At 40.8% G+C, this 25,471-nt stretch overlaps 1 protein-coding gene across 6 annotated transcripts in view; it reads left to right on the top strand.

Annotated features, from left to right (window-relative positions):
* kcnab2a (potassium voltage-gated channel subfamily A regulatory beta subunit 2a) overlaps positions 1 to 25,471 on the top strand; it is a 70,860-nt gene that overhangs the window by 24,425 nt on the left and 20,964 nt on the right. Inside the window, exon 1 of one of the 6 annotated variants that reach the window (XM_089011212.1) lies at positions 6,231 to 6,458. The exons of 4 other annotated variants lie outside the window; for them this stretch is intronic. In XM_089011212.1, the coding sequence (XP_088867338.1) occupies positions 6,373 to 6,458 (86 nt within the window). In that variant the 5' untranslated portion in view covers positions 6,231 to 6,372. Of the gene's footprint in view, positions 1 to 6,230; positions 6,459 to 13,926; positions 14,758 to 25,471 lie in introns of those variants that run through there. One more of the 6 variants, XM_089011208.1, reaches the window with a different exon arrangement.

Raw genomic sequence — 25,471 nt, 5'->3', positions numbered from 1 at the left:
GCCACGCTAGTAGCTGGTCTCGACTGTAAACAATGGGATTCCGCGTGCGCGTGGATTCCCCGTTCACAGGAGCGATGAAAAAGTAAAAAATAACGGCGATGAGCAAAAGAAAAGATGCCCATCTCCTCTTTGTAGGTTTATGGAACGAGATTAGGCAAAACAAAAACGGGAAAGTAAAGAAGTGAAAAAGTAGACAAGAAAGGGAGAGAGCTGCTGCGGAGGCAGCCACACAGGGGGGCGCCATCTTAATCTTTTAACACAGGTGTTGGTCGTTTTAATCAGTCGCAGTTAAAAGCTTCGTCTTGTAGTGTGTTACTCATGGTTTTGTTTGCTTCTTTGGACATTTTCTGGTCTGATGACATTTTTGTTGGAGATTTTGTTCCTGCTGATTTTATTTCATACAATTTGGCAAATACACCCTGCTCCCCCCCCTTAGCTGCTTTTTTGGGGTCTACCACTATCACCACCTTACAAACCGTGACAATAATTTATGTCCCGTACCTTACACTCACCCCAACATTCCTCAAGATGAGGAATATGCACCAATCAGTCTGTATGAAGAAAAAAAATCAATGCTCTGGAGAAAATAATACATGAATACTGGACCTCACGATTTTGAGCTGATTTTCATCAGTCAACCACTTTACAGGCAGTGAGTGCTTCCCGATGTGAAATAGAAGTAGGCTGACCTTTGATCTGCTGACAAAAACACTTCTTGATGATTCAAATTTACAGATGATTCACAACTCTTTCCACAAAATGTGTTTCTATGCTCCAGAGATTGTCCTAAACCTGGATTTTCAACCCACAACTTCTGAACTGTGAGGCGAAAGTGCTAACCGGTCATCAAGGGACTTGCACAATGTGTCAGGGATCCGTTGTAATTAGATTCTGAGATGGTACTTAAACATTTATTCTTAATCCAAAAAATTAGATTCTGATCTTGACCAGAACATATGGGGCTATTTATTGTCACAGTGCGGTTTTCTGGCGGGTGGCTCATATTTTGTGGTTTGTCAGTCTCGAGCTCCACGTCCTCATCCAAGCGAGGCGTTGGTTGCTCAGCATTTGTTTGTCTGTTTTCAACACGCGCTCAAGCCTGCGTAGCTTGATCATCGCGCTGCTCTAAGTAGTCTTTCCTGTGCAACAACAATCAGAAGCTTTTAAGCACAAAAAGCTTTAGTGAATAATTCAGTGCTGATATTATTTGCTGAGGCTAGCAGAAACAAGACAGAGCCTCTAAATGTCGTAAATGGATTTCTTCAACGAGATCTCCCCGGGAGGAGGGGGTGAGGCGAGGTGTTGCTTGCGGTGGTAGACAGTGGTCCGAGTGGTGAGGAGAGGAAAGGGATGCGCTCTCTTACTCACTAATTGGTTTAGACGTTTCCAAATAAGACACTCCCAGTTTGGATGGGACCGACCTGGTCTGTCTGCAGTGCAGTATGGCTTTATAAGCTCACACTCGCATCATCCAGTCTTGCTCATGAGCCGACCCCAAAGAAATCGGGTGAGTTTGAGGAATCATCTTTTCCGCCCGAGGCCAACGTTCGTGAGCATGCTCAAACAATGAACTTTTCCGTGTGGAGCCTGCATGCTACCTAGTTTTCAAGTGCACTTTTTAAGTTTGTTTACATGGAGAGAACTTGAAGGATTCCATCACATGTGACAAGTGTCTTAATATTGGAGAAATGTTATAGTGCTTTCTCACAGAATTTCCGACACTTTTAATGTGATTATCACGACTTGATATCAGATTCCATTATCAATGTACCGGTACAATTGTAACATATAACAAATTTAAATATATATACAAGTATGTATATATAAAGACATATTTTATTAATATAGAATTCTCTCTCTCTCTCTCTCTCTCTCTCTCTCTCTCTCTCTCTCTCTCTCTCTCTCTCTCTCTCTCTCTCTCTCTATATATATATATATATATATATATATATATATATATATATATATATATATATATATATATATATATATATAATCATGTGCCTTTGTGGGGTATGTGCTGTGAAGTTCTCAATGTCCACATTTTACAATATATGTTTATTAGGTTGTTAGGTAGGTTGTTTGTGCATTTTAATCAAACTGTGGTTTTCTTCTGTTATCCACTCTTGAGTCGGATTGTGTTCACGTTTTCGCTTATTGCATGTCTGGATGTCTTAAATGGCATGTGTCCTCTTTCCTGAGCACTTGAATGCTGCCTATCAGTGTCACCCTGCCCATGGCGCACCTGTGAGGGGGAGGCGGGTGTGGGGGTTCTGGGCCGTGTTGATTACAGGATGCCTGCTCATTGTAAAGGCCAGAACACGAGAGCTCCTTTCTAATCGGACCGGGTGCTATTTAAGCAAGGTGGAACCTTCACTCCGTCTGTGTAGCTTTTCCGTAATAATTCAAGGAGGTAAAAGAGGAAAAAGGGGTTGACATGTTTACCGGAGGCTATGCAGGCAGCCCCCAGGGGGTTCCAAGCGTGCTCAAGTCCGGTCACTGTCCCGCTGAAAACCTGCAGATCCCCAAAACGTCAGCGCCGAGCAGTGGCGTTCGCAAGAGCAACAGCAGCAGCAGCGGAAAGATGCTCTCCATGACGTACAGTGAGAGCATCCGGAGCGGGATCAACCGCTACCACTCGGACCAGGGGCTCAACCAGCCCCCGCCGAGTAGGACCACCGACCAGGGTGAGCTGCAGCGCCTGCGGGAACAGAGGATCGCTGCTCAAGCGAAGAACATGGAAGACTTCTTGAAGATGAACGGCCTGGCCCTGGAAGAGTGCGTGTCCTATCAGACTGGCATGAAGTACAGGTAAGAAAACAGTATTTGGGTTCAGTAAACTTTGTGCTTGAAGGAGGGCAGATGGTTGAGGCTTGGCTACATACCTGTGTGTGAGGTGATGGTCAGATTTGCTTTAAAATGGAACTCAAATGTTCCTTTTTGGGGTCTTCTGGTCAGGTCTTCTAGGTTGTTATTTCGTGTGATCATTAGCTAGATGCCAAACTAGCAATTGTACTTCTGGAGAAGTTAAACCGCGGTGGCTTGTTTTGTTCAAAATTGTTGTCTCAGGGGTAGGATGACTTCCTGAATTCCTACTGGCTGGATAATCACCTTAGTCCAGTAAACTGTTTGTAAAGTTTTGATTGTAGTGAAGATCGCTCTCTGCTGTTATGCATCGCTTCCTCAATGCAAGTGTATCTGTAATAGCAAAAGGTGCTAGAAAAATAATTTTTGAATGAATATTTGTCGCTGGTTACAGAGCGGCCAAATAGGAAGTAGCCTGATGCTTTTCCACATTGGTGGAGTCCGATTTGATTGTCAAGTTTGGATCTGGTGGAGTTTTGTTTTGATCCATAACTTCAGTGCCATGGAGATCACATCAGAGTGGACTTCAGTTTGTGCCTTTTCCACATCACAGTACATTTGTCTGGGAGATCACTTGAAAATCATTTCCTCTCATTTTTCTTTGTGCTGTTTTGAAAATCCAACTTTGCTAAACTTATTTGTTGTGAAGACAGTCTGCTACTATCTCACCTCGTAGATGTGCCTAAAAGTCATCACAGTGCTCTGGCAACCAAACTGAAGACGCCACACTGTCTGCCGCTGCACTGTGACAGTTGCATCGTCAGCAGTTTTCTACTTTCATGTATAACAGCCATCACTGAATGCTCAAACTTCCGCTCTCACTATGGCTTCTTATAAGGGCAATTTGATCAGCGCCTCACAAAATGGCATAGAGTCCACTTGTGCTGGACTGTATGGAAAATGATTCCACAACAATTCTGAAGAACATTCTTGTTTCATACACAAAGTACATTAGTATAACAGTCTTTTGCACCCAGTGACGAATGAAAAAGCAAACACATTTTACTAATCCTGTCAGGCATGACTGTTGCGACTGCTGCCGTTGTTGTTCACAGGGATCAGTGACCAGAGTGTATATGTGTTCGACTGCACAAAGGGTCTGGAGTGGTCCGTGAGGCTTATATACTGTATGTCATGAAAGCTAGTTTACCCCCCCCCCCCCCCCTTTTTTTTTTTTTCATGACGACGGATATACTGTATCAATGTGTTACTGGCAATATAAATCATTTATTCTACTACTACGCTTCTCTCATTTTCTTACTTTCATCATTTATTTATCAAGACAAACTACACTCACTGGCCACAAGTTTGGGAACAACACATGTCCGGGGATCATTTTACAACACTCTTCACCATCTATCTACCTACCGACCTACCTACCTACCTACCTACCTACCTACCTACCTACCTACTTACCTACCTATAGATGTTTGTATATTTATTTGTTTATATTTATTTACTGATTTATTTATGTTGATATATTTGTTTGTATATTTTGACATTCATTTATTTGTTTATTTTTGTTTATTTATTGGTCTATTTATGTTTATATATTTGTTTACTTTTTTATGTTTATTTATGTATTTATGTGTATATTTATTTTTGTTTATTCGTGTATTTATGTTTATGTATTTATTTGTTTAGATTTATTTTTTCATTAATTTTTTAGTCATGCATTTGTGTTTATTTATTCGTTTGTCTATTTGTGTGTTTCGTCTGTGTAAGCTCTCAGTCGTACAGGAGTGGTCCATCGATGAGAAGGTTTCTTCAGCCGTCATCTGTACAAAAGTGAAGGTTTCGGACGTTTCGCCTCCTATCCAAGAGACTTCGTCAGCGAACTAAAGTCTGACTGGTCGTATCGGCCCCATTTATATATCCCTAATGTCCAGACCTAGTGGCGCCGGACACAGCTATGTCATATCATAGCTGTGTCCGGCAAATAAACAAACAAACACACAAATAAGAAGGTTTCTTCAGCCGTCATCTGTACAAAAGTGAAGGTTTCGGACGTTTCGCCTCCTATCCAAGAGACTTCGTCAGCGAACTAAAGTCTGACTGGTCGTATCGGCCCCATTTATATATCCCTAATGTCCAGACCTAGTGGCGCCGGACACAGCTATGTCATATCATAGCTATGTCATATCATAGCTGTGTCCGGCGCCACTAGGTCTGGACATTAGGGATATATAAATGGGGCCGATACGACCAGTCAGACTTTAGTTCGCTGACGAAGTCTCTTGGATAGGAGGCGAAACGTCCGAAACCTTCACTTTTGTACAGATGACGGCTGAACAAACCTTCTTATTTGTGTGTTTGTTTGTTTATTTGTTAATGTTTATTTATTCCTATAATTACATATTTGTTCATCAGTGAATAATTTGAATTGACCAGGTGCAAGATATTTGGCTTATAGGCATTGAACATTTATTTATTTTTACTATTTTACTTAGAGCAAACAGAATGTTAAGGTAATTGGAATCCATTAATTGTCGAAATATGTCAGGACAGAGTATGTAATTATTAAAATGGCGCCTATTTCGAAATTGTATTTTATCTGACTGATCTGCAACTACATATCAGATGCATTTACACGTTTCACAAATCATATAGCAACATAACTCGTTCAGCATTGTATTTCTACTCACGAAGCAATGACCACTATCAGAAGCATTGCAATGTCTACAACATTGTTAAAATGTCACATTTATTATGATGGCTAAGCAAAACCAAACAGTTTGACTTTTGAGGGGCCAGACAGGAAGCAGCGCGTCTCCGCTATGCATAGTAAATCGAAGAGTGAGGTATGGATCTTCAAAGCTACTTCCACTAATGGAAATAATGAACCAGATTTGATGGCTCATGCGAACATACTCTATAGCTGTGTTTTACCGTCACCGTTTCTCCATATTCACTAAACTGTTTTCATGGACTCATGATGGAACAGTTTTACTTACTTTGGGACCGTTTGACAGTACAGTGTACTCGTCTGTGCATACCATGAATTCAGACGCCTTGGTTATATTCTGACACCAGGGGGCACAAGTCCCCTGCCTGCCTGGATGTCAGACAACATCTCTGATGGAAAAAGATGCCTTACAATTGTGAGTGTGAATGATTGTGTACTCCACGGTTGCTCAATTGTTGATCCCGATCGACCAATCGGATCTCCAGGGTACTATTGGTAGATCGCATGACAATGTGATGTGACATTGTCATGAACTGGCGCTATACAAATAAAGTTGAGTTGTTTAAAAAAAACTAGACGTCAGCCTATCAGCCATCCCTTGACTTGATTGACACACTGGACAACCAACCAGATGACATCTCATTATTTGGTACACTGCTAGTTCTAACAACGCCCCTGAGCGTTGCAAAGTTAACAAGCTAGTCGTTCGTGACACCCATATTTTTCGCTCGTTTTTTTTCCTCTTAAGCGCAGACTAGGGTATAAAAATGAGTGGGATCTGGACCAAGTAAGAAGAAAAAAAAAACTCACTTTCATATGGAATGGGAGGAGAGGAGGCCTTTTTTCACGATGACATTTTCCAGGTGCGCTTGTCTATCTCGTGTGCCAGTTATCAGAGGGAACTCAGGTAATGGCCAAAAATGTACATAATTATGTTGTGTTTTGCAACATATGCGGTTATACATCAACCTAAGTTTCAAGAATCCTCAATATAATTGTCAATAAATGGGTAGATTTCAAAAGTAGTTCCCGTGCTGGAAAAGTGTGAGAGAGTACTCTATACGCACCTTGCCTCATTCCAGTCTATCCTCCGTTTCTCTTCTCAAACTTAGCTAGGCTAGGCTACAACTTGAGGTTGTTTCAAATGGGGACAACGTAGCAGAAAATGGATTATTAAATCAATGAATAAGTGGTAGGCCATTTTGGCGGTGTAGTCAATATCATCGAGTGGCCACTAGAGAGCGGTCGTGTTCCGTTCCAATACTTAGGTTTGACGTTGAACTAGTCCTAGACTGCCTACGATCACTAGGCAGTCTAGGACTAGGACTTTTGAGCAATGAGTCAATTTGTAATGGTGTTCTCGATTCACAACAGCTCTCGATCCCAATCCTCAGGTACGATACACCCGCAGTGACACATTCTAAAGAGTTGCATTTTTTGTCACTCTCAGCAAAAGTGTAGCACGGTCGTGTCAGCTTGGGAAACTGATCGTTTATCTACCCCTATGAGGACTAATTTTAGCCACAGCTGTATACAGTGGAACACTGCTACTTTAGCTGTTCATTTGTGGGTTTTTATGTTGTGTTGTTGTTTTTTTTTTTTGTACCGCACACCCACACCTCCGTGCCTTGCAGTCATCTTGAGGGTGATGTCTTTGCCTCACAAGTGGGAGGTGATGTTTGGGTGTTTGTGAGTCTGCTTGGATTCACGTTTAATGTTTTTTTTGTCTGGATTAATTTTATCATTTGTCCAAATATTTAAAACTGAAGGCTTTATTGGATCAATAAGTGGAAAGTGCTGCAAAGTCACACTCAAGTATTTAACATGTTTTCCAATTTCTATCATATGGTTGGTTAACAATTTTAAAAAACAAAAAAAATTGAGTCACTCAGAAGTCCAAGTACTACTGCGTTTGTGGGTATACTCTATACTCTCGGGCTTTTATTTTTAGGTCCTTCCAGTTCATTCGTTTTTATGAATATGCAATATGTTAAAATGGAGTGCCAAAAGGCATGACTTACCTTACATAATTACATTATATAAGGACGGGGGTCTTCCCTGTCCTCTTTTTTCCTGTTCTCTATTAGATGTGTCATAGGGGACAGCGGCAAAGACGAATGAATTCCTGCTGAGCTCTGCTGCACGCGTCTGCAGGGAGATCTCACATGCTCTCGGGAGAGTTAGGAATCAAGGCTGTGGCTGCTCACAGATGTGACCAGTGTGTCTCCCTTGCGTTGTATCAGGAGTTCCCGCATTTATTTGAACAAAGAAGACTGTTATTTGGTCTATTTATCATGGTCATGTGACGTTCAGATTAGCAATTGGCTACATTTAACATCAATCATTTATTTATTCTTTTACTTACCCCTTTGGCAATGGCAAAACTACAAAAACAGGCACATACGCAAAACTAATGCTAAACACATATGCTAAACATATTAAATAAGTGTCAGCACAGAGCGCCGATGCGTATGTGGAACTGTCGCGTCTTGGAATTGAAGCGGATTTACGTGGGGCAGAAGATGTGAGACAGTGTATTTTCGTCAATGGATGCTACAGCTTCGTGTTTGCTTTCAACATTTAGCTTGCAGCAGACGCACACATTTCACCATGACGTCCTTGATCCACTGGTGAAAAGGATGCTCTTTAATCTAGAACTGCTTCATACAACAAAAATGATGCAGAAAGTGCTTAAGATTGAACGACTGTGTAGTCATATTATTTGTTATTTAGTTTTTTTATTGTGTTGACTTGAAGATGGTGCCGCAAGAGTGGCAAAATACTCCTGTATTTTGTTTGTCTACATCTTTGTTTCATTTCCTCTTGCTTTCATCATTTTGCTGCAGTGAAATGTAAATTTCACAACTGCCAGACTAATAAAGGCTTATCCAATCCAAATAATTGATCCTTCCGTCCATTTTTTGATCCGCTCCAAGAAAAAAAATGCACTCAAGCTTGGATTTAACCCAATGATCAGAATTGAGGATCACGACCTGCCCGTCCGACCGCGACGTTTAGCTGCTGGGATGAATACAACAATGTCATTGGCATATTCTGCACTTCAGCCTTTAAATCAAATCATGTTCCGCAATCGAGAAATCATGGATCCCTGCCGGAGCACTACAAAACCAATTTTTGGGAGAGATTTGTGTGAGAAGCACATCCGAAGGAACTCTTAAAAGATAAAGTAGAAATAAGTGTGACGACATTTTCAAGATTTCATTTTCCTCCACTGAAGTGATTCTAGGAATGCTTAGCCAACTGACACTTCAGGATACATTAGAACGTCTGTCAGTCATTTCTGTCAATCTGTCATTCTTCACGTCACTTTCTGTTAACTCCCACTCAGCGTTCCATGTTTGATGGTACACAAACACACACACTTTTCTGTTGCCCCACCCCCACCTCAAGAGATTCTATCCGGGTTTCCTCAAATCCTGACTATTGCCCTTTAAATATACTGTGAGAAAGTCTAAGTTAAACCGTCAGTTGCACAGCTGGCAGACGCTCACACATGATAGCGCTTTTAATCCAGAGTGTGTGCTCCGCTCGTAATCACTTTCTGCCGTGCTTAATGCCCTGGCACAATCCACCCCCCCCCCCAAGCTTTCTTGGGAATGATATGATGAAAGTAGGGAGGGATGTCCCAATTTGATGGTATGATCTGAAATTGAGGTCAATCACGAGGTCCAGCATCAAGTAAAAAAAAAAAAAAGATCTGTTTTATTAATTTCCAAACAGCAGCATCTTAACTCATTCACTGCCATTCCCGAATGTATTCTGAAATTGAAAATATGACGTAGAGCACCATTCCCGAATTTGTTGGCGTTTTGTTTTTTCTTGTTTGGGTGCCGATAAATAGCTGGCCATGGCCTCTGGCAATGGTTTTTCCCCTCCACAAGGGGGCCACATTTCCCTTTTATCCATGCTAGCGCTTTGTTCCCGCTTCAACTGTTGTTAAAGCGCTATATAAGCCAATGTGTATGTATTGCATTGTATTTTGGGCAGTCACCCTCATTTCAAGCTCATATAATTCCAGACCCGCCTAATTTAGGAATGAACCTTTTTTTAAGATGAAAGAAGAAATTCTACGGTTTCTCACGCTGCATTGAATGTTTATGTAGTCCTAAAATTCAACATTATGTGGGTCCTGGATAAATACAAAACAGGAGTAGAAATGTAACCCGCTAATTCTTTGAGGTGATGCGCTTACCACTGGACCACCGGGGTATCTTCAATATACCGTATTTTCCCGGCATATAAAGCGCACCCGACTATAAGGTGCACCTTTAATGAACGACAAAAGTTATTCAAATATACAGTAAAGTCTCGTTATATCGATATTCAAGGGAGTCCGAAAAAATATCGATATAACCGGGACTATCGATATATCCGACCCTGCGCGCATGTAATTTTCTCCGTGCGTGCATAGAAATAGTATCGATATAACCGGGACTATCGATATATCCGACCCTGTTTGCATGTAATTTTCTCCGTGCGTGCATAGAAATAGTATCGATATAACCGGGACTATCGATATATCCGATATCGATATAACGAGACTTTACTGTACTATATAAATAAACAAAAGTTTTCCATATAAGGCACATCACATTATAAGGTGCTACAGGGTGATCTTTTGAAGAAAATGGTTTTTGGGTGCACCTTATACACCGAAATACAGTACTCACAAATTAACACATCAATACATTGTTTGTTGTAAATAGTATGAATGAAATTGGATAATTATCAATGGCATTCTTAATGGTCTTTCAAGGCACAGCGGCTGAAAAGTTGCTGACAGCAATTCTTCCTATCAAGCGTGACATGAGCAACAATATTACTTTATTACAATATATATTTCATTGCCTTTTTTTGTTCAACTGCACGTCTACTAACCTGACGACATAGGTGCTCCTTGCTGTTTCAAAGAACCGATTCAAAGAGCCAGTGCCTATTTTTAGAGATAATGCTGCTGTTGTGCTGTAGGATGACTCGTCGTGACAGTGCTCCCTCTGTGGTCAGAGTGCCTTTTCTAAATGCCCTGTCAATTAAAGCGACCCGTCTCTCTTCGCTTGCCGCTTTGCCGCTTGCACGGAAAAAGCGTGCGGGGGAGGGGCGGGGTAGGGTGTCGGACGGTTGCTCATTTGAGCCATACCTCTTCCTGCATCAGAGACATGTTCTCCAGTGGTCTCATTATTGTCCAGCATCATTGATTTGTCAAAATGTCATCTTGCCAAACAGAGGGTGGACGAGAGAAGTCATCGTGTTCTCCATGTAATTGTGCTTTTCATGTAGTGGGAATGTTTTGCTCTACACTGCATGAACTTGTCACCATTTGCATGGTAGTGGTGGACCCCAAAAAAGCAAGCAGCAGTGAGGTGCAGGTTGTATTTGACAAATTGTATTAAATAAAACCAGCAGGAACAAAATCTCAAAACAACAAAGTCAATAGAACAGAAAGGTCCAAAGTAACAAACAAAACCATAAGTACAGTAAAGTCTCGTTATATCGATATCGGATATATCGATAGTCCCGGTTATATCGATACTATTTCTATGCACGCACGGAGAAAATTACATGCAAACAGGGTCGGATATATCGATAGTCCCGGTTATATCGATATTTTTTCGGACTCCCTTGAATATCGATATAACGAGACTTTACTGTAATAGTAAAAGTAGTGCCTTTCCAGCAGCTCATGTATTTTGTTTTTCTACTTTCATTCCTTTCATCACTTTGCTGCTGTGAAATGTAAATTTCTCCACTGTGAGACTAATAAAGGCATATCCAATCCAATCCAAAACATGGCAGTGCTTTTAACTGCCACTGATTAAAACGACCAACACCGGTCATTTTTCAATTACATTTTGTGCCATCACTGTGTCTGTGGAGCCTTTTCCTCTTGTCCGTAACCTATTCTGCCCCTCCCCTACCCCCGCACACCACCAACACCCACTTACACACACACCTCATTAAAGATCCTCCATAGCCCGACTCCTGGGGCTCTGGAGCTGAACAGAATCGAACGTGGCATTACGTTTCCACTGCCATTGTGGCGACTGCGTGCCGAGCCTTGACGCTGAGCAGCCTAGGGAATGAATGCTTTTGTTTACCGTAATGTGATGTTGGCCGTTGATGTAATCCCTCATTCAGTATGATGTATGGAGCCCCTCATGTTCCTTGAAGGTGACTGTAATGGAATATGTTGAGTTCAAATTTGGTTTCAATCAAATTAAAGCCTTCGTGCCGTGTCCTATTGGAGTTCGGGCGCCACAAAAAAAGGTCATAGTTTCAATAATAGAGCTGTCAATTAGAAAGTGTCTGTCTGCCAGATTCCATTGATAGGTGGACTCTATAAGTCCTCCGCTTGGCACATCTGTTCCTGATGGCATCTGCTTTCATTATCTGCTTGCCATACTGCCTGCTCCACTCAGATAAGCTTCAGTATGAGATTATTGGGAGCGCCCAGCTCATGGCCTTCGTCAAGTTTATATACATGTCCCAAGTGCCTGTACATGTAAAAAAAAAATCAACAAATACAAGGAGAATGTAAAGAATTCAAGGTGTAACCTAAATGATGTTTACATACTGTATGCGCTATGATCTACGTATGAGCCGATTAATCGACTAATTGCAGCTATTAGTGACTATTCGATTAGCAAATAAGTTCTTTTGATGTTATTTTTGTGTCATTCTCAAAGCTGCCAGTTGGTGTCGTGTATTTATTACCTCAAAAATGCAAATGTTGTGCTACGCCCAGTAAAAAAAAACAACTTTAAATTAATATAAAATGTAAATGTTATTTTTAACATTCAAATGAGTTAATTTTCACATATGTTCACATATTTTTACAGGAAAATCAGGTCGGATTGTAATGTAGGTTTAAGGGGATACCCTAAATTTCAGTATGGAAGATTTTGAAGTACAGGTGTCAAAGTCAAGGCCTGGTGGCCAAATCTGATCCGCCACATCATTTTATTCAAAAGCAAATCAAACCAGAATAACAGTCATTATTTTTGACTTACAATATTTAAAATACTTATTCATTAATGTGTTATGCCCGCTATATGTAATATGTGGAGGGGATTAAACATTAAAATGGCTTCCTTAAATTCATAACTGCAGTAGGAAACCATCACTACAATGTGGCCCGCGGCAACAAAAAAAACAGCTTGACACCCTTGTTTTAAAAAAATAAAGAGGAAAAGGAATAAAACAGGATTGGTCATTTAAAAAGTACTGCTTGTGAATTACTTTGTTTATATGTTCACCAGAAGCCATTGTGAAAAATATTGAATTGTAAAAGTGAGTAGATAATGAATTCATTCACTGCCATTCTTGAATTTATTCGGGCATTGAAAATATTACGTGGAGCGCCATTCCTGAATTTGTCCGGATTTTGGTTTTCTTGCTGGGACTTCCATTAAAGCGCTGGTCAGCCCTCTGGCAATGATTTTTTTTTTCCTTCCACGAGGAGGCAGCCTTTGCCTGTAGTCCATGTTAGCGCTTTATTCCAGCTTCAGCTGTTGTGAACGTGCTATATAAACCAATAAGTATATATTGCATTGTGTTTTGGACGACTGCCCTAATTTAAAGCTCATATAACTCCATATAATTTAGGAATTAACTCTTTTTTTCTGATAAAAGAATACCGTCCAAGGTTTCTTACGCTGCATTGAATTTTTATATAGTCCTAAAACTCAATATTCTATGGGTCCTGGAATTTGAGCGACAATGACAAAAACCCTGGCATTGAAGTGGACACATTTTTGAACATGTCTGGCAGTGAATGAGTTAATACTTGGCTGTGTTCTCTTTTAAGCCAAATTGAGTTGTGAGAACGGGGTTTAATTCTGTAGAATTCCATCAAAATCACTCTATAAAAGCCTGAGTGTGATTTTTATTTTTTGGTAGTTTATGTAGTTGTATATGTAATGATAATTTATCCAATGACACTCTCTTGTCACGCACAAACAGCAACTCTGTCTTTCAACCCCGGACCCCCACTCCCTCCGCGCTTTTGGCATATATTGTTACGGATAAAGTTACATAATGAATATTTTATGGGCAGCTGAACGGTCCCCCGTGAGGGAACTGATGGGGCAGACCAGGGTGAGCCTTTTCTTTGAATGGGACACAGTTTGTCACTTGGGATGGGGGTGCAACACTCTGACACAAAAAGTCAATGTGAAAATGGAAGGAGTTGTTGGCAATACAACCGATTTCAATGCCTGCCTCGACTGTTTCTCCACGCGTCGCGCTCTTCATATCCCTCCCACTGGTTTCCCTCCCTCCCCACCTCTCTCTCTTTGCTCTCCCATCTCTTGCCGATGCGCACCGTGCCACTTCATGGTCAGCACAAGGCAGGCAGATGTAAGTTGAGTCAAGGCGCCGGTGAGAGAGGTGACAATGAGGTCGAGCCAGAGAATGGATTTCCAGCAGCCTGCTCAAAGACTGTCAAAGTGGACTCGGCAGATGTGAGGATCTTCTTGCGTTGCCTTTGTGTCGTCGTTTGGCTTTTTTATTACTATTTTTTTTTTTAGATCGCCTTCCCTTTTTTAAATAGGGAGGTGTAAAACTCCAGCTTGGAGCAAAGCCTTGCAAGGAAAAAAAACATCTGCCCATCAGCCTCTTATGATCATCTGATTGATATGCTGGAAAGCGACGTATAGACGATTCCCCTCAACAAGAAAATCATTCCGTTTTGACTTCATTCATACTTTGGATACTTTTTTTTTATCCACACTCCCATTCTTGTGCCTGAGGAATATTGTGAACTTGTCAGTCCATTTATCAAGCGGGTAGTGATTTCTAACACTAGCAAAGGCGTGTGACACTTTGCCCCAGGGACGAGGCCACCTTTTACAACCAAACACCCTCGTTGAACAAAAGAACTGCATAGTCGCAGCTCTATTCAACTTCAACCACCTGATTAAAAAAAAATTGGGTTTATTGGTTGTATATTTTTACTTGGATAGTGACGAGTCCAACATGCAAGTCTCTTTGGTTTGCACGGACCACCGCGGCGGAGTGAGCCGCACCACGGAGGACCGTCTCAACCGGCAAAACGCCAACAGCCCCAGTACGGGGACACGAAGCAAATTCCGAGCCGTGGCCATGGTGGCTCGAAGTCTCGGTCAACTCTCTGTTCAGAGTGTGCCGTGTTCCAGTGAACAAAGCATGAGGACCGGCATGAAGTATAGGTAGGGCGTGTTTGATTGATAAAAACAAAAAAATATATTTTATTGGATTTCCCCAATTGTCTTTCGTCATTTGTCATCTTGTCCATCAAAACTGGTGTTGATGACAATCTGCGTCACTAAATGGGTTACTGTTCAAAAAATGGTTCCTTGTGATCAACCGAACTATGAAAAAGTACAGACGCTCCCCTACTTACGGACATTCGAGTTACGAACAACGGTACATATGAGCATTTTTGCTCTGTCTCTATCTAACATATGTAGTATTCGCTCCAGTTGTACATGTACAAATCTATATTGCGCATATATTTTATTAAATGTTTATTTTTCAGTACAAACCAATACAGGTTACTTTTTACGAGCCTTAACATACTTATATAAACCTTACACCTACTTATATAAGCCTTTAACATCCATTCCATACAAAATATAGCACTGAAGCAAATTACGAACAAATTCAACTTACGAACGACCGTTCGGAACATATCTCGTTTGTAAATTGGGGAGCGTCTGTAAATAAACAAAATCAAATAAACCCATTTTTAAGCAGAATTTACCTAATAGGGTCGCTTTAATGAAGACATTTTTTTCATATCAGATTAGCATTGTAATCTTTTTACCCATTTAAAATCACAATTGAATTGATTAAAAAATTTTTTTTTTTCAAAAACATTGTAACCTAACCCGACCGCAATGTTGTTTACGTCCGTGCTCCACCAGCAGTGCAACCGTAAATACTTATTTGGGGAAGGCGCGATCACAACGCAGTACAGTATCATTGATGCATGAACCTTCACTCACTGTTTATGCAATGTAAGTAGCAAGCTAATATTGCACGGGGCTTCATTTGATCAAAGGATTAATACTACAGGTTGCAAAATAATTTGAGTACAACTTTATTTGAGTGAGCCTAAGTACCAAAATGAAATGCGGTAATATGCGTTGATAAATCACATCGTTTCTGAAGGCAAATCTACCCTAATTTGCATTGAGAAAAGCCCCTTATAAAGTAGCGCCATCCCTTCTAAAGATGACTTGTGACAGAGAGCGGAAAGAATCTCCAAAACGATTGAGGGGTAGAAACAAACAGATAGGAGTGTTTGGAATGATGAAGCAGACAGCCCACGGAAGAAAGTTATCTATAATTAACTGGAGGATGACGAGCAAGTGATTTGGATCACCATATTGCGAGCACACATTAGCGCCTTTGCTAGCGCCTTATTAACTTCAACACGGTACTTCCAAAGCTGTTGGGTCGTGTTAGTGTATGCAGTATAACCTTAATGTAAGAGTTGCACCGACTGGTCGATCATCTATTTGGACAAAGCTAAGACACACTTTCATTCAGTATACCGTATTTCCTGGTGTATAAGGCACACCCAATAGCCTTCACGTAATATTGAGCCACAAGAGGTCTCACAACTACTCTCGGCAGCCATTGACTCCATTTCCCACCGTAGAAGAAGTAGTGCGTAACCCCAGCCTCCACTGTAGCACCTTATAATGCGGTGTGCCTTATCTTAGGAAAACATTTGTATATTGATAATTATATTTGGAAAACATTTTTTTTTTCATTCATTGAAAGTGCGCTTTATAGTCCACTGTGCCTTCTCTCTGAAAAAAAGTTTGAAAATACACCATTCATTGGAGGTGCGCATTATACTCCGGCGCGCCTTATACACCGGAAAATACGGCAAAAGGGCTGTACAGTTTACAAAATGGGCCCTGATTTTACAAATCAATGATCATCATTATTTTGGTAAGCAGTTCATCATTTGCATTACTTATGTTTTGTGTGTGTAAAATCTTGCTTGCCTTTGCTGAAGTAAAAATTGTTTATTTTGTCTCTTGTGGAGTTTTCCTCTTGATATTTTTTTTACAGCATGCAATGCATTTTAATTGGAACAAAATATTATTTAATTGGCTGTTGTCCGTGGGATGTAAATTAGCCCTGCCAAATACCCATCACACTCCTTTGCATCTGATGTGCTTCGGCCGCGATGCCACGTTGGCCCAATCTAATTATTCAAGCTAATGATATTGAATGAGTAGAACCGCATCTGCCCTCGAGGGCGTTGCACGCTGTTTGTGCCGTTTTGCTTCGCCGTTTAGTCCAGAGTACACAACGTGCCGCATGTTTGCGCGCCAGTATCGGCGTGAATGCAGTGCAGCTTTGTGTAGGCACCTCAAGGTTGCTGGCGCACTGTGGGTGCAGCGCAAAGCTCATAAGAGTGAAAGAGCAAGAATGGAGAGATTGGAAGGCGAGCGTAGGCATGATGCTCAAGAGTCATCTGCTGTCTTTATTTGCCAATTCATCTTCGTACTTGCCATTATCCTCAAGTACAGAAGACAGGTGTGAGTCCCATATTTCCAATCATTTATTTTCAATTTGGCATATTTGTTTTTTTTTTTTTATTTATCGTTCATTATTCATTGAAAATCTCACCTATTTGCTGTTCATGTGTTCAGGCCAAAGCCATGTAATATATAAAAACGTTGCTTTGACGCTACATGCCAAGGAATGACACCAGAATCTAACTACCGTAATTTCCGGACTATAGAGCGCACCTGATTATAAGCCTCACCCACTACATTTTGAGAGGAAAATCGATTTTTGTACATACACAAGCCGCACCTGTATATAAGCCGCATGTGCCCACATTAAAACACGTAAATATATTTACAAAGAAAGATGGCACACAGAGAGAGTTTTCAAAGTTTTAATGCCTGTGAGGCGGCAGTGAAACGGTAGCAACATGGTAACCACACGCTAGCAACACAATAGCAACACAGTATAACAGGTCTGGTAAAAGAACGTAATGGTGAAAATCGCGCTAAGCCGTCCGTCTTCATCTTCCTCCTCTGAACTGAAGCCATCCAAGTCATCGTCCTCAGTGTTAGAATGAAACAGTGTAGTATAGACGTCCTCACACACTACCTCAGCCTTTCTCTCACTGTCAATCCGGAATTTTCTTTTCGGTGGCAAGTGTTTTTGCTTTCAGTCTGATCTGATCTGAACACCTCGGCCATCTGCTCTCTGTGGGTTACCCAGTCTTCTAGAATGTTTTCCAGTTCAGGCCACCTGCTTTTATTACCTCTGAAAGCTTTTTTCGTCTTTTTACGTTGCTCCAGTTCTTCCCGCTGCCGTTTCCAGCGTCTCACCATCGATTCGTGTATGCCAAGTTTACGTGCAGCAGCTCTGTTTCCTTCTTTATCGGACAGCTTGGTTGCTTTTTGTTTGAAAGCTGCGTCACATGACTTTCTTTTTGTATTTTCCATGATGAGGGTATGTTCACGCTAATTTAATTTATGCACAAGATGAGAAGTTGCAGTCTTCCTCGAGGCATATATTCCACCGGTCTTAATCTTACCTTTTCTGCTCGAGCGCCACTGGCGGCCATTAGAAAAATTACATAAATAGGCTGCATCACTGAAATAGCCGCAGGGTTGAAATTTTGGAGAAAAAGTAGCGGCTTATAGTCCGGAATTTACGGTATCGAACTATGTGTCCTTGAGAACTTTGAAAGGCGTTTGAAACATTTTTTGCATTTTTCAGCAACCTTATTTCCAGTTTTTTTTCTACCGCCGCTTCGTTTTTAAACTAAAAAAACAAGAGTACTGACGACTGCAAAAATGCATCAACTCCAGTGATGTTTTTTTTATCATTTTCACTCAAATTGCAGGACCCACAGAATATTATTGAGTTTTAGGACTACATAAACATTCAATTCAGCGTAAGAAACCTAGCACTCCCTTTTTTCATCAGGAAAAAAAGAGTTAATTCCTAAATTATATGGGTCTGGAGTTATCTGAGCTTGAAATGATGGTGAAATGCAATGCAATACATACATACATTGGTTTATATAGCGCTTTAACTGCTGCTGATGCTGGAACAAAGCGCTATCATGATTAAAAGGGAAATGAAGTTGTGTAAAAGAAAAAATATTGCCAGAGGCCATGGCCAGCGCTTTATCGGCATCCAAGCATGAAAAGACAAATTCGGGAATGGCGCTCCGTGTCATATTTTCAATTCCTGAATACATTTTTGAATGCAAGTGAAGGAGTTAATCCCCGCCACATATTACATATAGAGCGCACAACAAATTCATGAAAAACTACTTTTCAAATTTGAAGTCAAAAATAACTTATTGTGGTTTACATGGGACAATATGAAATTTTGGTTTGGACTTTAGCAAGCAACATGGAATTTCACAAGTTTGATTTGGGCCGAATAAAATGATGTTACGGGCCAGATTTCGGCCGTGGGCCTCAACTTTGACACCTGCTATCTACTGTATGCAAAATAACAAACTATGCCATACATTGGCAAATATGGTTGGACTGTACTATCCAAAAAAGGGTCCGACCAAATCCTGTGCGGTGAGACCGAATGAAAAAGTTGGTAGCGTCGGTGCAAAGGTTAGCGTGGAGTCCTGTGACAGACAGATCCAAGTGTCTGCCATTTGTAAAATAGTGTGAGAAACATGATAGAATTCAAGAAGCATAGCAAAGTCCAAAAATAGCTTCCGCCTGCTCCCACCTCCATTTTTTCCTCCATAGGCCATTAAGAATCTACAATCAAGGGAAAAGTACTTCATTCGTCATTTATATTTATGTTATGGGTTATGGTGATGGTAACCTATTTATATTCATCATGAAATGTATGTTTAAGATTATTGGGTGTCTCTTCGGATTCAGGTTATTCTCTACGCATATTTTTGCTCTTTGTGGCTGGGCTTGTTTCCAACGAATATCGGTGGTTGACGTTTACACACTAATCCAAATGGGATAATAGCTGTGTGAAATTCAAACGTGCCTGATTTGCATAAGGTTCTCTCCGTGGCTTCTTCAGCACGGCAGCCTTGAGCGGGTCTCGTGGTGACTATTTGGCTGCATTTATGGACGACAGTGCAGGCTAGCTCGGAAAAGGACCTCACCTGCAGGGTTGAGGGGGAGGCGAAATATCAACGTGAATGTTTTCGTACTCAGGCTCGGAGGCAGCGTCCTCCCCATAGACAGAAGCATTAAGTAATGTGACACTGGCTCTTCTTGACATCCGGACTAAAGACACGCAGATCTGCTGCCCACATTTCTCCTGCCATACTAAATAGGTGCCTTCCAGACTGGGTTGAATATGAATAATAATGCTCACAAAATGCTTTTTGATACCCGTATGGAAAGCATGTGATAGAAAAATGGCTGTAAAATTGGGCAGCCTGATGCTGCTGCAGTTGGATGCAATATTTTCAGCTCCTCTACCGGTCTGTCAAACTTTTTCGAAAACATGACATACTTGCACAAGAGCATCTCTCTAACAAATCAAGAGGTGGCAACAGCACCTACTTCACATTTATTTTAACTCAACCGAGATCTCAACCACAGTTGATTTACTTTTTAACATTGTCAAAGTTTTTAATCACACTGAATTTCCATTTTCAAATGTAGAGAGCAAAAGTAAACAAGCTTGCATAATAACAAATATAGATACTTGGAAAAATCACTTTATGGAGTAAGAAAGTCTTTGTACTTCCTACAGCTGCAAAATATTTGAACAAAACCTGAGGCAGTCCTGAATATTCCTTGTCAAAAGACAATATTCCCTTTTAGCTACAGGGGCCATTTAAATTAGACTTCAGCCTCACTTGCCACATGGTCGAATGTATACACGCAACTCATTAGAATGGTGCTGAAGGGCAAGTTTAGAAGAGAACGAACTAACAAGAGAATATTTTTTTGAGGGCGTTTCTTTGTCGGGAAAACACGCAATGGCTCTCACCTCGGTCATATTTCTCAATTCTATACATCCACCAACCCTCCAGTTTTCTATACCACGTGTCTTTTGGGTCCCTTGGACTATTCCTGAGGCAGTCACATGTCGCCATTCACATTCAAATTGGACAAAAAAGAATTTGGAGTCATTGTACCCACCCAGCGTGTTTTTGATGGACATGAGGAAGCTGGCGTATCAGCAAAAAAACCATCAAACACGGCAAGAACATTTAAAAGTCCATACAAGAAAGCTTAAACCGACATTCCAATCCAGAATCTCATGACAAACACTCGGCCGTTGTCCTTCCTAGTGGTAGAGAGGACAAATATTATTTGAAATATAAACAGCTGCATGCATGTATTTTTCAGGAAATAACAAATTAACCAGAAGTACAGTCAAATTAAATATCACACCATGAGCCTCTGTTGAGACTCAGCGGCAACTTTGTTTGGGAATTGAAAAGCATGACGTGGAGCGCCATGCCCGAATGTTTCCGGGTTTTGTTTTTTCATGCTTCGCTGCCGATAAAGCGCTGGCCATGGCCTCTGGCAATGTGTTTTCCCTTCCTTGAGGGGACAGAATTTGCCTTTTGCCCATGTTAGCGCTTTGTTACAGCTTCACCTGTGTTTAAAGCTGTACATAAATCAACATACATTAATTGCATTGTATTTAGGACAGCCTCTCCTATTTCAAGCTCAGATAACTCCAGACCCATATAACTTAGGAATCAACTATTTTTTTTCTCATGAAAGAAGAGAGTCTAAGGTTTGTTAAGCTGCATTGAATGTTTATGTAGTCCTAAAACTCAATATTCTGTGGGTCCTGCAATTTGAGTGAAAATGACAAAAACCCTGGCGCATGAGTGGACACATTTTTGCACATCTGGCAGTGAATGAGTTCAAAGTGGTGAATTTCCGAAAATATGTACCTGCTATGTATGTAAACAGGAGCGAATTGCCAGTGAATCACAAGTACAGTGCTGACAGTGTCACGTGCCGTATGCCAGCCCTCTTATTACACTAAACACGGAAAATCACACCTCTTCACAACCTAACAGCTAAAAAAAAATGAAGGTGCGAATCTATTATTATCTTCTGTTGATGAGAACGACTGCTTAAACAAAGGCGGCATGATGACGACGAAAAAACTTGTGGGTGTGTGATTTTGTTGTGTGATGAGTGCTGGTGCATGCTGGGACATTTTCCCACGTCATCGAGGCTTTCCGCCTCCACTCCCAATGCTGAACGATCAGGCCACTCTGATGAAAATAGGCCCTGATTCTTGTGCTCATTCTTGTGCTCAGCGCCCCCCCCCCCCCATCTTAAAATGTGCACGGCGCATTCTTCACCATCTGTTTGCTCTGGGCATGTGAAGGGACGCATGCTATGTGTAAACCAGTTTTACATACAGGGTTTCATTCCTGTAATAATAATAATAATAATATATTTCATGTTAAGCGCCTTTCAAAGCTCTCAAGGACACTTTACAGTCACAGACAAGCATAGGTACAATAATAAAATACAATCACAAATAGAATACAATAAATAAAATACAGTTATAAATAGAAACGAGAAAGAGCTACACAGAAAATGCGATTTTTAAATAGGTGGGTTTTGAGATGGGATTTGAAGGTGGGAAGAGAATCAATGTTACGAATGTTCGTAGGAAGTAATATGATTCTCACGTACTATTTTTATTTGACTCTATTTTTCTCAAATCGTGGACCCCGCTGGTATCTTTAAAATACTTGAGAAAATAAATAGGCACTTCATTTTCTTTTACATTTCCGTGAGCCTAAACAGATAAGTTTACGCGATGTCTGTCTGAACATCGCCGCTAATCAAAACAGCATCACCAATGCACATCAAAGTGTGTTAAGATCAAAAACGGCAAATGCTACGACTTCAGATCATACACTTGACTGTTCGCATACTGACATGTAAGCTTCTGTAAGAGAAGATAGAATAAATGTCTGCTAAATTCAATACATCAGAGAATACCCCCACACATGCTTTTGCAGATGAGTAAATAAATGACCACAACTGACATGACGATGCCTGCATGTGACTGAAATGAGGAGCAGTGTTAGAATGAAATGGAAAACCGAGACAGCTGTTCATTCTTTGCCTCACTGTTTAATCGGTGCGTGCGTATGTGTAGCTTGTTGTCTTGAATGCACTACAAATAGCCTCTATTTATTAACGCTCCTGGACAGAGCCAATAAGGGTCGAGCTGTTTCTTTCTTTAGTTTTACGAGAAAAAAATAAAAATTCATGGCTTTACTCTCTTGAGAGCTTCTCTCATTTATTCACTGAAAGTGCAAAACGTGTGTATTGCACTTTCACAAGCATTTATACAGAAACATGTAACTGTCAATGTGGAGTTTAACTAGCTAACTCGTATTTGTGATTAAACGTTTGATAGATTTTTTTTTTATAGTTAGAAAAGGAAAAACATGGCGACATGTTTAAGTACATTGAACATCACACCTCTTCCGCAAATCAAAACAGAACATACATCACATAACCATCTCGCTAAAATGTTTTCTAATTCTTGCATTTCAGCATCAGAATCAGATCAGAATCATCTTTATTGCCAAGTATGTAGAACACACAAGGAATTTGTTTCATATGCATTATCCTGTTCATTGTGCTAAATGAGAAAGAAAAGAACCGAAATTAAATCAAATAAAAACAATATATAATAATAAGTGGGTTGGGGTCATTTGGGTAACCTAACTATCTTTACAAGCATTAGGTTGCTCTAAAATGTCCAAATTTCTCCTGCTCTCCTCGGACAATCAACGTAAGCTTTTCCATTTCATAAATTTCACCAACCAACTTAATCCAGTCTTTGATTGTTTGGGGGTTCTTTTGAGCTAACTTGTATTTGACATTGTTGAAATGTCAGCTCAAAGTCAAAAACAGCATTTTTCCCACCCATAAAGCGACTGTGGAATTGTGGAAAAATGCTACGTTTTTAGCATTTAGCCTACATTAACACCAAGGTACTCAAAAGTTACAGAAGTAATCATTGACTATTAGTGCGGCTGGCATTGAAGCGACATCCAAGGCTGTATTAATAACTGCTCGGCGAGAATCTCTCAACACGTTCACTCTATAGTTTTGTTTGCTTCTTCATGACTCTCTCCTGTCATCTCTCCTGACTTTAGATGCTTGTCATTTTTATTGAACATGTGTGATTTGAAATGACAAAAATAAACACATGGGAGATTCCGGGCCAGCGAATATTCATTCCATTAGGCTGCTGTCTAGCTAGCGGTAGCTAGCATTAGCTACTACTCTGCTGCTAGATTCCCTTCGAAAGAGAAGGATATTTTGAGCATAATTATACGTCAATAGCTGCGAATAGTTTTTAGGTTCACACAATCAAATGTTTGGTTGTGTTAATGGGGTGAACCTTCTCTGTCCTGGAATCTTCCATTACGCTGCTGCCAAGCTAGCCGTAGCAAGCATTAGCTACTACTCTACTAATAGATTCCCCTTTAAATAGCAGGATGTTTTGAGCATAGTTATACGTCAATAGCTGCGAATGGTTTTTCGGTTTCACACAATAAAATGTTTGACCGTGCAAATGGTGAACTTCCAGTTGCTGACGCTTCATCCTAGAACACGACATGGTCTCCATTTTGCTGCAACGGGCCTAAATCTCCACTGGGATGGTGTTTGTCACCTCAGGGTGGTCAAAGTAATGAGAGGAAGCCCTTGTGGTTTGTCAGCAAGTCGTGGTGCTTTCTGAACAGTCCATTTCTTGATCACTGGCTTTTCCCCTCAGTGCTATCGATGCCCTTTTTTGCCGAGCCTGACTCCTTCGTTATTGACAAGGCTGCAAGCGCTAAGTCTTTACTGTTTTGATTCTTTTCTGCTGAGGCTCAACGTGACCTTTCTACGGGCGTGGGGGCCACGCTGGAGGGTCTTTTCAGGGTTGCCTGAGCACAATTATCGAACATGATGATGCACTGACAAAGAAAGAGACAATCCTGGCTTTGTCTGACAAGCGTCATACTCTGGCTTGAGAAGATTGGCCTTTTAATATATATTTTTACAAGGTTTGAAAACGGCGAGTAGAAAGATCCAATAGGCTCACATGGCCCAAGTGCCATATTTCATGCGATTTAGTGTCTCTGTGCATCTTCAAGTGGCACAAGTCCAATATGCCAGTGTTTACACTGAAATAAAACACAAAGAAACAGAAACTGCACGAAAATAACCCCAGGTGTAAACAATGAATACAGTCAATATAACAAATGCTTCATTCAAGCTTTCATAACACACTGACGTTGAATTAATAGCTATCTGAAACAATAAACAAACATTCCAGTCCATCATCTCAAACATTCTGCAAAAACAATTAGGCCCCCGATAATCTCCTTATTGGTTCCCTTTGATTTTCAGTGCAACATCCTCAGGGGGTGTTTTCCACGTTGAAATAAATGGAGGCTAATTAAAGATTAGGCACGCTTTGCCTGTGGGGATCGTATTAACCTTGTCACCGCACGTAGCACAAAGGTCCGCCGTCCCTGCCCCGGATGCTTTTGTCCCCCATTTTTGGATTAACCCTGTCAGCTACGAAATGTGACGTTGTCAGATAAAATAACCAAGCAGGACTTGGATACTTTTCTGTGGACGCAATGGAAAAGCCACTGTATGCATATTGCATTTCTGGATTAGTTAGAGCCGTGGCAAGGCTGCGCATGGTGGACTTGATCCTTCGGTAGAGACTGAAAAGACCAAAGGCATTCCTTGAGAATCGTGTTATAGTGTGCCAATTTTACCGTAATGCACCAATGTGTGGCATTATGAAAGCAGTAAACTTATTTAGGCCTTTATCTTCTTCCGAATAACTAAACCTGAACTCAATAAAATATCATTTGGAGCAGTTCACACATTGAGATTTACAGTAAAGTCTCGTTATATCGTTATCGGT

Source organism: Hippocampus bargibanti, linkage group LG12 (genome assembly GCF_051943395.1).
Source record: "Hippocampus bargibanti isolate YZ-2025 linkage group LG12, ASM5194339v1, whole genome shotgun sequence".
Taxonomy (NCBI): Eukaryota; Metazoa; Chordata; class Actinopteri; order Syngnathiformes; family Syngnathidae; genus Hippocampus; species Hippocampus bargibanti.
Note: the sequence above shows the minus strand (reverse complement) of the source record. Positions and strands in the feature narration are given on the sequence as shown.